The sequence below is a fragment of the Sinocyclocheilus anshuiensis genome, unplaced genomic scaffold (assembly GCF_001515605.1).
Source record: "Sinocyclocheilus anshuiensis isolate Anshui unplaced genomic scaffold, SAMN03320099.WGS_v1.1 scaffold202, whole genome shotgun sequence".
Taxonomy (NCBI): domain Eukaryota; kingdom Metazoa; phylum Chordata; class Actinopteri; order Cypriniformes; family Cyprinidae; genus Sinocyclocheilus; species Sinocyclocheilus anshuiensis.
In genome coordinates this window covers 751,785-768,009 of record NW_015542342.1, presented here as the reverse complement: position 1 = coordinate 768,009, position 16,225 = coordinate 751,785, and the positions used below count along the sequence as shown (strand labels likewise).

The window sequence follows — 16,225 nt, the reverse complement described above, 5'->3', positions numbered from 1 at the left end:
CACAATTTGAGTTGAATTACTGAAATAAATGAACTTTTCCACGACATTCTAATTTATTGAGATGCACCTGTAAATGCATCCTTGGTGAGCATAAAAGACTTATTTCAATATTTATTTATTTATCTGAACAGGTAAATATTGGCTTGTTGGTCAGTTATCTTTGGAATAGTTTCTTAATAGTTCAAAACACGTCTTTACTGTCATTTTTTATCATTTTAATGCATCCTTGCTAAATAAAAGTATTGATTTTTTAGTTTTTTTACTTAATGATACCAAACGGTATTTAAACGGTAGTGTATTTCATGTCAGCTTACATCATGTTGATCAGTACTAGTGCATAATCGCGATTAATCGCATCCAAAATAAAAGTTTTTGTTTACATAATATATGTGTGTGTACTGTGTATATTTATTATGTATATATAAACACAAACACATGCATGTATATATTTAAGAAAAAGATGTTATGTTTATATATTAAATATATTTATATATAATATAAGAATATAAATATATATACGTGTAAATATTTTCAAAATATATACTGAATGTGTGTGTATTTATATATACATTCTAAATATACACAGCACACACACATATATTATGTAAACAAAAACTTTTATTTTGGATGCGATTAATCGCGATTAATCGTCTGACAGCATTAAATCCAGTACCTGTATAGTACACTTTATGTGAGTAGTTTTAATTTGTTTTACTAAAAAAAAAAAACTTTGAATGTATCTGTCATTATTATAGCAAGCGAGTCAATTTGGCACAAGGTGCACCTGCTAGCGTCAACTTCTATAAGCGTGCTCACTGATTGACAGTCATGATTGAGTGCATCACAAAAGACTGCGTTAATGCATGCTAGCGTGCCTATTGAGTTTGTAGCGCATTTGTAAATTCATTAGGACGAGGTGTTTGCTGTGACATGCTTTGGGACAGTCCATGCGTGGGATAACCCAGCGTGATGCTGCAAAAAGAGAAACCCAAGAGCCTGAGGCTGACAAGGACACCGGATACAGAGGTGCTACTTACCCTGCATCACTGATGTCATGGGCCATGATGATACCGCTATGCATCCTATACGGTTACCGAGCAATATTCATTTACGTTTTCTTATATTCTCTGCAAGCACTAAGTTACACTACACTGGCTACTTTTAGTGTGTCAGAGGCTAACTAGTCTAGCATGCCACTCTTTAGCAACTAAACTCAGAAAAAAAGTGCAAAATCTGTACTTTTAGGGATACAACAGCAGTACCCTTTGAGGGACATCTTTGTACCCCTAAAAGGTTTATAGTAGTACCTTAAAGACACTACTACTCTAAGGTACTAATATGCATATTTTAGGGGGAAGTATGGTACAAAAATGTCCCTTTAAAAATTAAAGTAATATCTCGATTACGTCATTTTGGACCCGGATACGGGTCCACGGAGTTTAAGTGGTTTTAAGGGTGCTGCTGTTTTTTTTCTGTAGATACTAAAAGGCATTTTTAATTTTGTAAAAATGTGTGCAATATAATATTTACAATAAGCAATTTACTGTAGCTTATTCCAAAAGCTTGCAAAGGAGTTTGCATAACTCTGCTTTTACTACCATTCACTAACTGTAAAGTAACGCCATCTAGTGGAACAGTTAAGCTCAAACATACGCTCGTGAGAGAAGTTTATTTATTTATTTATTTGAACAGATGAATATTGGGTTGTTGGTGAATAATTAGAATCTTTGTAATAGTTTCTTAATAGTTTATTATAAATGTCTCTACTGTCATTTTTGATAAATTAAATTCATCCTTTAGTTTCTGTATACATTTCTTTAAAAAAATAAATAAATAGAAAACAGCTATTTTAAATTGATTAAAATAATTTTATTTGAACAGATAAGCTTTGTCTTGCTAGTGAGTAATTATAATCTTTGTCAATATAAATATAAGTCTAGGTATTTCACATATGTAGTAAAACTGAATGATAAACAGTTATTATAATAAACAAGCCATTAATAAAAAAAAAAAGATAATTTTTGCATTTTCATGGCAGTGATCCCAAATAGCCCACTAAATACATGTAATTTTATTGTATTTTATTTAAATTTATTGAAATGGAGATGTGGTTCTAAACTTTCTGCATACGGCTGGAGTGAGAAGAAATTAAAAAGAAGTCTATATTGAAAAAGAATATTTATTCTTTTCTTATCGTCCGTTCCCGTAAAAGTGCATCAGGTTTTACAGTAAGCAAAGTTCATATTTAAGACAGGAGACACAACCGCTACATTCACAGTCATCGTTTCGTTTTGACAGTGTGCGGCATGGGAGGAAACTTCTCATAAGCATCATGTGTAAAAAAAAAAAAAAAAAAAATATTATTTATAGTAAGATGAAAATGGGAGGTCTTGGGCATAGTTGTTCCGTCAGAGCAAGAGGTGTTGTTGGTCAGAAGCAATTTATGCCTTAACCAAGGCAGCGAACTCTGTCAGAAAGAAACAAACAACATGTTAAAATCAGTTTTTCAATCAAATCTCTTATTGTTAAATAACCTTCTATAGTATGCATACTACAGAATACTTTGAAGCATATTGAGGTGCATTCGGAATATTTATAAGGCAAGTTTAATCTTGCAGATTAATGTGAATGTGACTGACCATCAACTCCAATCTTGCCGTCGCCATCAGAATCTCCAGCCTTCAGGAAAGTCTTGGTCTCGCCATCAGTCAGTGCCCTGGCATCAGCCTTGAAGTTCTGCAGGAACAGTCTGCGCATGCACAATTCACCAGCGTTTATGAGAACAGAGATTGCATTGATGGAGTTTAAAAGCTCAATCAGTTTTTGCTCTTACTTGAGTTCATCCTCCTCAATGAAGCCACTCTTGTCCTGATCAATGATGGCGAAAGCCTTCTTCACATCATCAGCAGACTTGCTGGCCAGACCGACCTTGGCGAAGAAAGCCTTGTGGTTGAAGGAGTCTGCAGCTGTGTGGGAAATACAGGAGACTGATAAATACAGGCTTTAATGGAAGACGGTGTGTTAAAGATCTGTCCGCTTGAGGTGTCTCACCCTTGCATGCCTCCAGTGCTGCAGCGATGTCAGCGTCGCTCAGGACTCCGGCGAATGCCATCGTTAGCTAAATGGATATTAAAACAGGAAATATTACACACAACTTTCCTTGTTTGATCTCCGAAAGCTCAAATGCATTTAGCCCAGTTTGTCTCCTATTAAGTTTACTTGTTTAATCTAATACCATGGCATCATTTCAACCATGCAAATCCAATAAAAGACAGCGAAAAGGGAAGTGTGTCACATGTGGATATGAGTTACGAGTATGTTAAATCCCAAAGAGTCCGGTGTGTGTGTGTGTGTGTGTGTGACCACGAGGTCCTCTTAAAATAAACCAGCAGGCATAAAAATCCCACAGCCGATTCAGATGAAGAGAAAATTTAGGATGATGCAAGCTTTTCATTTCCGTTATCGATTGCTCCGAAACAAATCTCTGCCAATTCAGGATGTACCAGTCCAGTTTTTTTCTCCGTAGATAGACTGGGTCCCCTGTGCAAACTCACCTCTTTTGTCTTTTGGTGCTGAAGGTAGTTTCAGAAGACTCGAGCTGTGAACTGCAGTGATCTCCGGGCCCCTGATCTCCCCCTTATATACCTTCAGCGACTCCAAATATGAATCATAATGTAATAGACACCCGCCGGCCGAGGGGCCGGTTGACATGCGCCCAGCAGACACACTGTACTATATTTATCTCCAAAAATGAAGATGCTTAAAAAGGTGCGTTTGAAAAAAAAGTCCATCATATACTTGCATGCTAATAATACACGCTGCTGATAGTGCATGGACATATTCTTATGGACACTTGCTCACTGGGTTACATGAAGGGAGACTTTTCAAAGGGAGATTTCTGTTTGTGCTCTGGGTATGGACTCTCCGGTTGGGTTTGCTTATATTACATGTAAAATGCTTCATTTGTTCTTTTAATTATAGCACTGATAGTTCATTTTGCATGAGATTTATGTTTGCATTTGCTGTGTTAGATTTTTCCACATTAAAAATGTTGTCCGAATTTGTCCTGGTTTTCTTTTAACAGGTTAACCTTCTGTAACTCAGCCCTCAGTTATTATAATTATATTTCCATGTTCTCCATTTGAGATATTGTAATCTTGAATTTACTTTACTAATATATAGTTGCTAAATCAATATTTGATTGAACCTTTTTCAATGAACTTATCAAGATTTGATGTGAATTTCGATTTGTGTGTGTGTGTGTGTGTGTGTGAATGTACACATTATAGTATAAAGTGTGTTACTATTAATTCACTCCGGACAGTTGCATACAACCTTCAAACAGCAGAGAGCAGCAGTTCATCCTGCTTGACTGCTTTTACAGTCAGAAACTCTTCTACTTGCTCTGAAAGCTGAACTGTTTCACTAATACTGAACTGGAAGTTGTTTTACATTGGACACGTTCTGGTTTTTATCAGACATATCCTGTCCGGGATTTCAAAATTGCCTAAAATGTCCGGGTACCGGCTTTGCTTTCCTACTGTTTTCATGCTTTCTGAAGGACATGACTGAAAAGCAGTTTGACCAATAGCGTGCAGGTATTGTTCATAATCGACCAATCGTGTGCGAGAAGGTGGGATCTATTCTACAGAGAGAACGGTCAAAGCAAGGCAAATACGCGTACATATATGGGGACCATACATAGAATAGGAAAACAAAGACAAAACCCGGACTTTTTAGGCAGCTTAGAAATCCTGGCCCGGAAAAAGAGGACATATGGTCACTCTAAATTAGAATTAAGGATGATTATATAAATTGTCTAAAAGCTATACGATTTAGGAATGTCAACAATGGTTTTATGCACCATTATGGTTAGTAGCACATTATTACAAGTTGCTCTAACGAAGTCGCCGTGCCCATTGCAGGGCGTTTAATGGGTTTTGGAAGACTGAGCTTGGCTGGTACTTTGTTTGAGTGTTCGATGAGCTATTCTGAGCATTCAGAAAGCTGCCATGGACTCTTAATTGGGCATGTGAAAACTATCCTCTGCAAATCCCTTTCAGTGGATCTCAGCAAATCTCCGGAGCCTCGTGCCAAGGCCTGCAGGACATCCCTGACTATGAGTGTATTGTCATGAGAGCTTCCCGGGAGGACATCCCGACAGCAGGAACGTTGATTAGCGGCCAAGGCAACAAACCGAAAAGATTCTGCTTCAAAGACATGTTACACCAAAACTATATTTATTCCTCGTTTTTCACTCTTCCCCCAGAAGTGCATTCAAGATTGTACATGTGCACAAGCCAGTGGGCTTAAAATACAACATCCAACTAACACAAATAATACCCTCATCAAAACTGAGTCAGCTGTCCAAAGTCAGTCATAAATAAGACCATATAAAAAAAAGTTCAGCTGAGAAAGGTGTGAGCTGTCGTGAGGTCTGGTTCCTTGGTATTGGAAGGGTCTCGGTCAGATGAAAATTTAAGCCTTTACAAGAGCAGCAAACTCTGTGAGATGAGACAAAGATGAGACAAAGATGAGATTACCGTTCTGCAATTCTGCTAATTTCACCAATTTCATTTCCAAAGATCGTAAAGGGCCTGAGAGTGTTGTTAAACTGCACTACTGCTCGTCATCCTACTCTACAGTGGAGCTTCAGTGGATGCTGCCAAGTAAACAGACAGTGACAGTGGCAGAGCTCAATAATAAGAATGGCCTGCTGGCATGAAGCCAGTGTGAGAGAGTTTCGGCTCAGTTTATGGCACTGTCACTTGCCCTACATTACGTTTTTTTCTCTCCTTCTTCTTCTTTTTTGTGATATTTCATTGTGAATTCTTTTTGTCAACTTGTTAGATCATCTAACTGAAATCGCAAGAATGACTTAATATCTTTGTAAAGAAAACTTTACAACATTTGAATTATACATTATGTGGAAAATGTATAATAATGAATATTATTATTATTTTTATGAATAAATATTTGTAAATATATATATGTAAAAAGTACATATACAATTTGAATTTTTTTTTTTTTTTTAATGTTTCAGTTGGTGGCATCCATAAAATGTTATTGAAAACTTAAAATGTCAATAATGAAGAATAAAGAAAATTTAAAAAATTGATTTATATGTGTGGGAAACTTAAAATTGGCGGAAAAAGTGAATATATTTATATGCATTTATTTACATTTTTAAAAATGTTTCACTCAGTAGCATCCATAAGAATGGGATAAAAAAAAGTTATTGCAAATTTTCCTTAAGATTGGATGAAAATAAATCAATACATTTATATGTGTGGAAAATTTCTAATAAGAAATTGTATTTTTAAACTTTGCACATGAATAAATGTATATTTAAGTAGAATATATATGTAAAAAATGACAAATGACATCTGCAATTAGAAATTTACATTTTTGTAATGTTTTTAATGTAAAGTATGGGTTGAAAATATTATTGCAAATTTTCTTTGTAAAGAAAACTTCAAATATTATGAAAATTAAATACATTTATATGTGTGGAAAATGTGTAGTATAATTTTTTTAAATATATATTTAAATAAATGTGACCATGGAGCACAAAACCAGTCATAAGGGTCAATTTTTCGAAATTGAGAGTTATGCATCACCTGAAAGCTGAATAAATAAGCTTTCCATGGATGTATGGTTTGTTAGGATCGGACAATATTTGGCCGAGATACAACTATTTGAAAATCTGGAATCTGAGGGTGCAAAAAAATCTAAATATTGAGAAAATCATCTTTAAAGTTGTCCAAATGAAGTTCTTAGCAATGCATATTACTAATCAAAAATTAAGTTTTGATATATTTACAGTAGGACATTTACAAAATATCTTCATGGAACATGATCTTTACTTAATATCCTAATGATTTTTGGCATAAAAGAAAAATGGATAATTTTGACCCATACAATGTATTGTTGGCTATTGCTACAAATATACCCCAGCGACTTAAGACTGCTTTTGTGCTCCAGGGTCACGGATATCAAAATATACGTGTAAAAATCTACAGTTACAAATGTACATTTTTAACAGGCCAGTGTAAATGTTGGCAGAGCGAGTAGAAATCTGAACTATTGGCCTGACCAAACAAGGCTCGAGTGATGTTATGTTGTGATATATATATAAACAGATTTCAAACAAATATCACAAACAATTTCAGGCCATTTGCCTTCAGTTTCCTCTGTGATATACTGTAGGCTTTACTCGACTTGTGGAGTTTATTCCCAAGCTTTCTTACCAAAAAAAGGCAAGTTCCACTACCAAGCTCAAAAAACACTTAGACTTCTTGATCTCATCCGAGATGTAACATGGGGTCAAGATGCCATTTTTCACGTACCTTCAGCTCCAATCATGCCATCACCATCACTGTCACCAGCAGAGAGGAAGGCCTTGGTCTCTTTGTCGGTCAGAGCCCTGGCACTGGCCTTGAAGTTCTGCAGGAACAGCCTACAGGAAGAGCACAGGCCTGTTATTAAGCCCTCGACTGCCGCTCTTTTACACTATGCAGTGTGAATGATTAATAAAGAGTCTCACTTCAGCTCCTCCTCCTCAATGAAGCCGCTGTTGTCCTGGTCAATGATGGCGAAAGCCTTCTTGACGTCATCAGTGGACTTGGCGGCCAGACCGACCTTGGCGAAGAAAACCTTGTAGTCAAAGGAGTCAGCAGCTGCGTGTGGAGAGAGGGTTGGGTTCAGGTTTGATCAAAATGTTATAGACAAAATAGGTTGTGATGCTCACTAAGAGACCCGTATGTTCCTTTCAATATTCACCAGTCAAAGGTTTGCACATGCACGTCTTACTCTTCTTATTTTTCACATTTGTGACCCTGGAGCACAAAAGCAGTCTTAAGTCGCTGGGGTATATTTGTAGCAATAGCCAAAAATACATTGTATGGGTCAAAATGATCCATTTTTCTTTTATGCCAAAAATCATTAGGATATTAAGTAAAGATCATGTTCCATGAAGATATTTTGTAAATTTCCTACTGTAAATATATCAAAACTATGTTTGATTAGTAATATGCATTGCTAAGAACTTCATTTGGACAACTTTAAAGATGATTTTCTCAATATTTTGATTTTTTTGCACCCTCAGATTCCAGATTTTCAAATAGTTGCATCTCAGCCAAATATTGTCCGATCCTAACAAAACCATACATCAATGGAAAACTTATTTATTCAGCTTTCAGATGATGTATAAATCTCAATTTCGAAAAATCGACCCTTATGACTGGTTTTTGATTTTTTTTTTTTAAATAGTGTTAAAGGAGTTCCTATGTAATTTAATATTTAGTCCAATTCATTTATTAAAAATGTATTATTTTGTTTAAATTTTAACAATTTAAGCAGAAACCTTTAGATCATGTTTGCATTAGTGCTGTTAATATTAGTGCAATCGCATCCAAAATAAAAGTTTTTGTTTACATAATATATGTATGTGTACTGTGGTTATTTGTTATGTATATATAAATACACACACATTCAGTATATATTTTGAAAATATTTACATGTATATACATTTATATATTTATATCCTTATATTTTATATATTTAATATATAAACATAACATATTCTTTAATATATACATGCATGTGTTTGTATTTATATATACATATACACAGTACACACACATATATTATGTAAACAAAAACTTTTATTTTGGATGCGATTAATCGCGATTAATCGTTTGACAGCACTAGTTTGCATATACCTGAAATATTAGATAATAATGTCTTAGAAATCTTACAATCGGTTATATTCTTTACACCTCTTAAGCATTATTTGTTTATTCATTAGTCTATACGAGTCAATGTCTATTCATGAATATCAAATCTTTAGATTACATTTATGTTGTTGGTAGCAGCTAATATTTAATTAAAATCTTTAAAATCATTAGCAAACGCCACTGCATTCTGCAGTTCTTCACAGATCATTAGTTGATGTGTACTCATATAGTCAGAAATGTCATTGTTTGGTTATTCCGTCTTTATATTTGAATGTACTCGAACTGCCGATCTGTTAAGCAGTTGTGAATGACTTCTGAATGGCATTTATTACATAGTGTTTACCCAGTTGTTATGAGTTGTAATGTGAGATTATCACATGATGTCTTACCCTGGCAGGCAGCAATAGCAGCATCCACATCAGCTGCGGCGAGCATAGCAGCAACGGCCATGGTTCTGGTTCTGATTAAGCTGCAAAATAGCAGAATGTTGAATAAGAACAACTCACAAAACTTATGCAATGCAGTACATCAATAAACAACTCTGTATTCCCAAACACGACGCCTACACATGTATCATGGACGGTCTAAATTCTAGATCCATCAGCCGTGCCTGATTTTCCTCTTTCACAGATGCAACATAAACATTTGCACCTATCAACAGAGGCTGAGAGCACTAAAGCACTACCCATGCAGTTAACACTAACTGATCGCAAAGCATTCGTCATTTCTTTATCATCTAGTTATCCTCAGCGTCAAGCGTCCAAGGTCTCCCGTCTTTAGCCTCAGCTTCCACAGCGAAGCACAGATGCCTCCTGATGCTCCCCGTCACCAACACAACATATTCCACAGGCCCTGTCCGTGTGCTGCGATGATGAAAAGCCTGATCCTAAAGTATTAATATGCCGACGAGCCTCTGTAGACGAATGCATCTGCTGCACGGACTCACCTTGCGCTTGTCTAAGGCGAGTGAAAAACCGAAGGAGTTAGTCGAGGTGTGACTCACACTTCTGGGGGTCCCAGCTTATATACCCTCAGCCTCCCCATTTACAGGAATTCAATGCTCTGTAACAGATACTGCATGTCGGTCTACGTTTGGAATAGTGTCGAAAAAAATGTGTCCAGTAGTCAAGTTGGGCTATTTTTAGTCTCACAAATGATGTTCAGAACCATTTGTGGGACCCTATAGATCATGAGGCCCTCAGCCAACTCAGGTTAAGCAGATGTCTGTTCCCACCGTATCATCAAGATGTGTACTTTCATTCCTCCTTAATTTGACACTTGTGTACAAAAGGGTTGATAAACACATCAGATATATCACTGAACGTGTGTTTGTTTGATTGGGCCGAATCGGGTTTCTCTTCCAGGTTAGAAACTCTGGACGGAGAGCAGTGCTGCAATAAACGGCGTCTCAAGGCTGTAAATCATGTCATTGCGTGATAAGAATAATTCACAGCAACACTCAGTGGCTTATTATGATCAATACTGAAACTTTAGCAGAAGTGTGTGTTGATTGCACAGGAGATATTATTGGTTTCAGTGTTCATATTGAATTATTACTCAATTTACATGGCCTACATTGTGCAATCTGAAGATGAAAGCTTCATAACATCCTTCAGTTTTATTGTACGCTGATAAAAGAATTGCTGCAGGATCTATGAAGCAATCTGTATTCAGAAATTGCTGGTAAATTTCACAAAGAATGTGAAATATGAAGACTGAAATAGTATTTTCTTGTAAAACATACTTCAATAACCTTTGTTTGATTTTGAAAAAACTTTGAAAAATCATTTTTTACAGTGTAAAACAGAATGGTTAAATGCAATTTTATATTTTTTTTAAATAATTGATAATCTTTTAAATTATTTGAGCCATTATTTTTATTTCTTATTTCCACTGGAAAAAAAACTAACAAATGTAGAAACAATTTTCACTCAGAAATTCACAAAGAAATTTAACACATTGAAATAAACATGAAATGTTGACATATAAAGACTGAAGTAGTATTTTCTTGTAAAACGTACTTCAATAATATTTGTTTTATTTACAACTTTGAAAAATTTTTTTTTTTTTGCAGTGTATCCTCCTATTATTAAATTAATATTATTTTAATATCTTTTTTTTCTTTGTAATGTTTGTAATGCTTTCTTATTCCTATATTGATTTGGATGTGATTTTCCTCTCCAAAATTAAAATTCTGTTTTAATTTTCTGTAATATTTATTTTATTTATTGTATTGTTTTTTATTGTTGTCATGTCATGTATTTCATACACTTGAAAATAATAAAAGATCACATGAGGCAAAGCTGGAATCTGGATAAAAGAATTTCCGTATTTGGAGACTTCATTTTATTGAGCAGTTTCATATGATCACTAGTTACAGAAGCAAGTTTTTATTTGTTCCCAATTTGCACATTTACTACAAAGACTTGCTAAACATATTTTAATAAGCAACTCACATAAAAAGCAATAATAGGTAATGCATGCAAATAAATAAGAGAGAATCATGAAATGAAGTTCAAGTCAGTGAAGACATTCATCACATTTTCATTTCAGCAAGGCGCAGAATTCTGAGAGAAAAAGAAGAAAGGCGAGAAAAAAAAAACAAGTGAAATGCTGTCCTAAATATTTGATACTGTTCAGATATATTTAAAACTCTTTTTAGAAAATCTCGGTACACACTGTAAATATGAAAGTGCTACTCTAAATTAATGCAAACTTAAAGGGATAGTTCACCCAAAAATGAAAATTAGGCTGAAACAAAACAACGGTCACTAATTAGAAGTACAAAACGAGGATTTGTAAAGAAGAATGTCGGAGGATTTCGATATAAGCAAAGAGGAGACTGGTTTTCCTTTGCTTCCTTTGATCCTGTAAACAAACGTTGGTTTTCACGAGCCTCACCGGCGCATGTGCAGCACTGAACTCATACGTCATCTGCCCGGAGCTGCTTCCGTGTACAACTGTTGGTGCAAGCTACATTAAAGTGATTATTACGTTTTGAATATGGATATTTTTCTTACAAAAACACATCGATTCGCTACAGGAGGCCTTTGTTCACCCCCCGGAGCCGTGTGAGAGACTTTTTTTTATGGATGGGCAATTTTTATTTAACTGCTTTTGGACTGATGCATGCAACACCCGCTGAGTGCCATTAAACAGCTTGAAAGATCAAAGACAATTTTTAATATAACTCCGACTGGATTCATCTGAAAGAAGAAATTCATATACACCTAGGATGCCTCAGGGGTGAGTAAAACACAGCCTAGTTTAAATTGGGTGAACTAACCCTTTAAGTTTTTTGTTTTGTTTTGTTTTTCACAGACAATTTTTTTTTTTTAGTTTTCCAGTCAATATTGTCCAATTCATATATTAAAAATGTATTCTATTTATTCAAATTCATTTTTAAAATCTATTTTGGAAAGAAATTCAACTAATTTAAAAAATTTAAGCAGAAATATTTAGGTGGTGTTTCCAAATAAGCCCCAAATGTTAGATATAATATAATATAATATAATATAACAGATTTTTTTTGTGCATTCTGTAAATATGAAAGTGGGGATACTTCACACATGCAGATCTAAGTTATTTTCTTCACTGACAGAGTCAAACACCCTGCTGGAAAGACATGTTAATTTGACTGGGGAGAAAGTGAATTCCCAGTCTTTCAAGATAAGCAGTACGTCTGTACGTTTTAAATGAAGTAGAATTGGTCTGATTCTCATTTGTACTGTTGATTAGTCCCTCAGGCTGAAACAGGAGCCAGACACTGAAGGAGGAGCCCTTCTATATGAGTACGGCTCCCAGGGGCCTATTCTGGATGGCCTAAGTGCTGATTTGGCTTTACCTTCCATCCCAATTTTGCCGTCTCCGTCACTGTCCCCAGCTGCCAAGAGAGTGTTGGTCTCGGCCTCTGTGAGCTCTCTGGCCTTAGAGCAGAAGTTCTGGAGGAAGCGTCTGGAACAAGCACGCAGCAATTCACTTACATATACTAAGAATACAATTCACAAATAAACAAGTTGGGATTGAGGTCAAAAAAAGAATACTTTACTTCAGCTCCTCTTTTTCAATAAATCCACTCTTGTCCTGGTCCAGGGCCTTGAACACCTTCTCCCTATCTGAAGTAGCTTTACCCATTAGCCCCACTTGTTCAAAGAACGTCTTGTAGTTGAAAGTCCCTGGGGCTGAAGACAACAATGAAAATATTTAGGCCTAAATTGAATGCATTTTGTATAAAATTTCCTTCCATTTGGACTGAACACAGTTTTAACATAAACAAACGGATAAACCTAATGTGATGCATATTTGTCAGTCACACATACACTGTAAAAAATGACCATGAATTTAACGGTAAAAGACCGTAAAAATGCTACAGTAAAAACCTGTTAAATGGTTAATCAGTTAATGAAATTACGGTATTTAACTGTAAATTTAAGTTAAAACCGTAAAACCTAAAACGCTGCTACCGTATTTTTTACGGTAAAATTTCGGCTACCACAGCTGCCGGTTTTTTACCGTAAATTTTACGGAATTGTTTTTACAGTGTACATGAAATAACCGCAGGTTTATATATTTACGATCAATAATTCCAATTTTTTTATTAATCTCATATAACTGAACTATTTGAATATTGCTCGTTACACAGCTAGCCATCGCTGATTTTTGAGGTTGTAAATAAAACAAAGATTATTGGAGTACGTTTTTACAAGAAAATACTATTTCAGTCTTTCCTGTTTAATTCAATGTGTTACTTGCAATGTTACTTTGTAATTAACTGCAAAATTTACTAGCAATTTCAAGTGAAAAATATTTTTTTTCATTGATATTTTCACCATGTTCATACTTTCTAACTGAATAAACTGTTTTCACATTGTACAGATTTATGTTGATTTATTCTCGAATAAATTCATTTTAAAATTATGATTATTTAAATCAAATCAGTAGATGCAAATAGTTAATAATAAACTATGCCATGATTTTTTTGAGTGCAGAAATCTGACTGACAAATATGCATCGCATTAAGTTTATTATTTCATGTTAAAATTGTATGGAAAATGTATATGCAACTCGTATGAATAAATCTTAAATTTAGGCCTTTTTCTAGCATCATTTTTGAAAATATGTGCATGTGATTAAAAAATAGCTATATAAGATGTATTCCATTGGTTTGGACAACATGCTTTTGTGTGCCATTTGTGATGAATAATTACAGTAAGTATGATTGTGATCTGAAGAGTGTGTGTGTGTGTGTGTGTGTGCTCTTGGATGCTCGGCACAAACACACTGGTATCTTGGTGGCAACTGCTCCCCAGCCCCCGGCTGCCTGGCTACCTGGATCTACCCATCCCCAATGCCCTGGACTCACCGGCCTATGGGAGTCTCCCTGCAAGCGTGAGTGTGTGTGTGTGTGTGTGTGTGTGAAGCAGCTCTTTATTTTTGTTGCTGTTAGTGAGAATAACAAAGCTGTTTAACATGTGTAAGCACATATGAATGTGTGTTCTTGTAGATTACAAGCATAAATATCATCAGTTGCATGTGTGTGTGTGTGTGAGTCACACCTTGACAAGCCTGGATAGCTGCTGCAATGTCATCTTGCTTCAGGTGTCCTGCGAGTGCCATGTTTCTTCAAAAACTAAGTACCACAAATATACATTTCAATTAGAGAGCCATCAAAATACTAAATCAATATGCATGTTTTATATGTATCAGCTCAAATGAGCAATTTTACCAATAAAGAAGTATAAGCATTAACAAAAATGCTGCTAACCTCATATTACTTATGACCTTGGGAAAATGCAAGGATGCAATGCATTGCAATGAAAAAAAATTAACTTCTGTAAAAATTAAATTCTGATTTAGATTCCTGACTACAACAACAATAACTTCACAGCAGTAGTATATGTCAAGAAGCAGACACTGACCGTTGGCCGCGTTGTGGAAGTGATGTGTGCTCCTCCTCAGATGTATCCTCAGCAGCAATGAAGACACAGAGACCCTCTTCTGCAGTTCTGGTACCTAAAGAGCAGAGAGAGCGTGAAACCCGTGCCCTTAAACCCAAGGAGGCCACAAAACACCTCCCTCCTCATTAGCTAATCTGATTTCTGATAGCTATTGGTTTGAAAGGATGTGATTTGTTTTTTTTGTATATGAGCTGAAATGTGATTGGCCCTGCTTATACTACTGAGACCTGCAATGATGCTGGCGAGGTTAAATGGCTTGAATTTGTTCTGGTTTGTGCTTAATTGCAAAACCAATTTGCAAATTGAAAAATCACAATCAGAAATAAAATATAGAATTAGCACAAAAACGTTGATGGTGTTGAGATGAGGTCACCTTACTAATATATTCATAAAATAAATAATAAATAATAAAATAGTAACACTCTTAACATTAGTTAATGCATTAACTAACATGAACTAAGGGTTAAGGGTTAGCTTAACTTTTAATTGTTAATGTTAATAAAAATGATTATGTTCATGTTAGTTTATGCAGCATCAATTAATGTTAACAAATACAACTTTTGATCTTAAACATATTAGTAAATGTTGAGATTAACATTAATAAACGCTATAGAAGTTTGTTAGTTTATGTTAATGTTAACAAGTGAAACCTTATTGTAAAATTGTCGCCAATAAAATATTCAAATATTTAAATACATTTGTTCTTGTGAGGCATTTTTACACATTTTTTACACCATTATGTTATAAGTATTTAACATCTATTTGACTTTTTATAATAATTTCTGCCATTTTTCTCAAAGATTTAACCTGATGAGCAGTATAAGAAATTAAAGCTGGTTGGATAAAATGAACATCTCACTATAAATCGTAACTGTTTGATTTTACTAAAAGCAATTAAAAGTTGTAGCTAGATGAAATGTTTACAGTGTATACATGTTATTTCATAGCTTTAACAACACTTAATGGAAGGCTGTTCTTTATTTGTGTTTTTTTTTCTTCTTTGTGTAAAGGGCACAGATTAGAACCTTATATATAAAACTGGAGAAACAAAACCATTTTTGTGAAAAAAAAAAAAGATAGAAGTTTCTTTTGCTGAAAATATTCAGATGTGTGCAGCGCATTTTATGGAGGACTGTTTCCTGGGAAAGTATAGCTTACAATGCCGGTGTCTGTTTCTATAAAGTGGGGCAGATCCAACTTTGCAAGGACAGTCTGGCGCTTCTGACTCACAGCCTGTAAGTACATTTTTTTATATTTAAAGAATTTGCCACTGATGATTCAAACGCGAGTTTGAGCAGTGTAGAGTAGCACTTATTGTTTGGCATTTCTCCGATCACAAATGCAGACATGGTTTTATGTTTACGCGGCGCAATACGCAAAGCAAAGCGTAAAAACACAGTATAAGTCATTACAATCAGTAATTATGTCCCCACTGGATGCAACAAATGCCTCGTTTGTAATGGGTTTTAGTGTTTTTGTCTCGTCGCTCCGGCCGGGACACGGCATCAACAGTATGTGAGGGGCGTAACA

The 16,225-nt window shown here is 35.1% G+C and overlaps 3 protein-coding genes across 3 annotated transcripts; all 3 read right to left on the bottom strand.

Moving 5' to 3' along the window:
* Window positions 1-2,161: 2,161 nt before the first annotated feature.
* LOC107691227 (parvalbumin beta) lies at window positions 2,162-3,642 on the bottom strand. The gene is made up of 5 exons (XM_016489730.1): window positions 3,555-3,642; window positions 3,052-3,118; window positions 2,834-2,966; window positions 2,640-2,749; window positions 2,162-2,467 (listed from the first exon to the last, which is right to left on the bottom strand). Exons 2-5 carry the CDS (start codon window positions 3,110-3,112, stop codon window positions 2,442-2,444), a joined length of 330 nt encoding a protein of 109 aa, XP_016345216.1. The 5' UTR covers window positions 3,113-3,118; window positions 3,555-3,642; the 3' UTR covers window positions 2,162-2,441.
* Window positions 3,643-5,223: 1,581 nt separating this feature from the next.
* Window positions 5,224-9,749, bottom strand: LOC107691228 (parvalbumin beta-like). The gene is made up of 5 exons (XM_016489732.1): window positions 9,685-9,749; window positions 9,128-9,207; window positions 7,547-7,679; window positions 7,350-7,459; window positions 5,224-5,504 (listed from the first exon to the last, which is right to left on the bottom strand). Exons 2-5 carry the CDS (start codon window positions 9,186-9,188, stop codon window positions 5,479-5,481), a joined length of 330 nt encoding a protein of 109 aa, XP_016345218.1. The 5' UTR covers window positions 9,189-9,207; window positions 9,685-9,749; the 3' UTR covers window positions 5,224-5,478.
* A 1,393-nt stretch (window positions 9,750-11,142) lies between these two features.
* LOC107691230 (parvalbumin beta-like) lies at window positions 11,143-14,745 on the bottom strand. Its single transcript, XM_016489734.1, has 5 exons — window positions 14,657-14,745; window positions 14,294-14,374; window positions 12,787-12,919; window positions 12,583-12,692; window positions 11,143-11,305 (listed from the first exon to the last, which is right to left on the bottom strand). The coding sequence occupies exons 2-5, from the start codon at window positions 14,352-14,354 to the stop codon at window positions 11,283-11,285; spliced, it is 327 nt and encodes a 108-aa protein (XP_016345220.1). The 5' UTR covers window positions 14,355-14,374; window positions 14,657-14,745; the 3' UTR covers window positions 11,143-11,282.
* Between the last annotated feature and the right edge of the window lie 1,480 nt (window positions 14,746-16,225).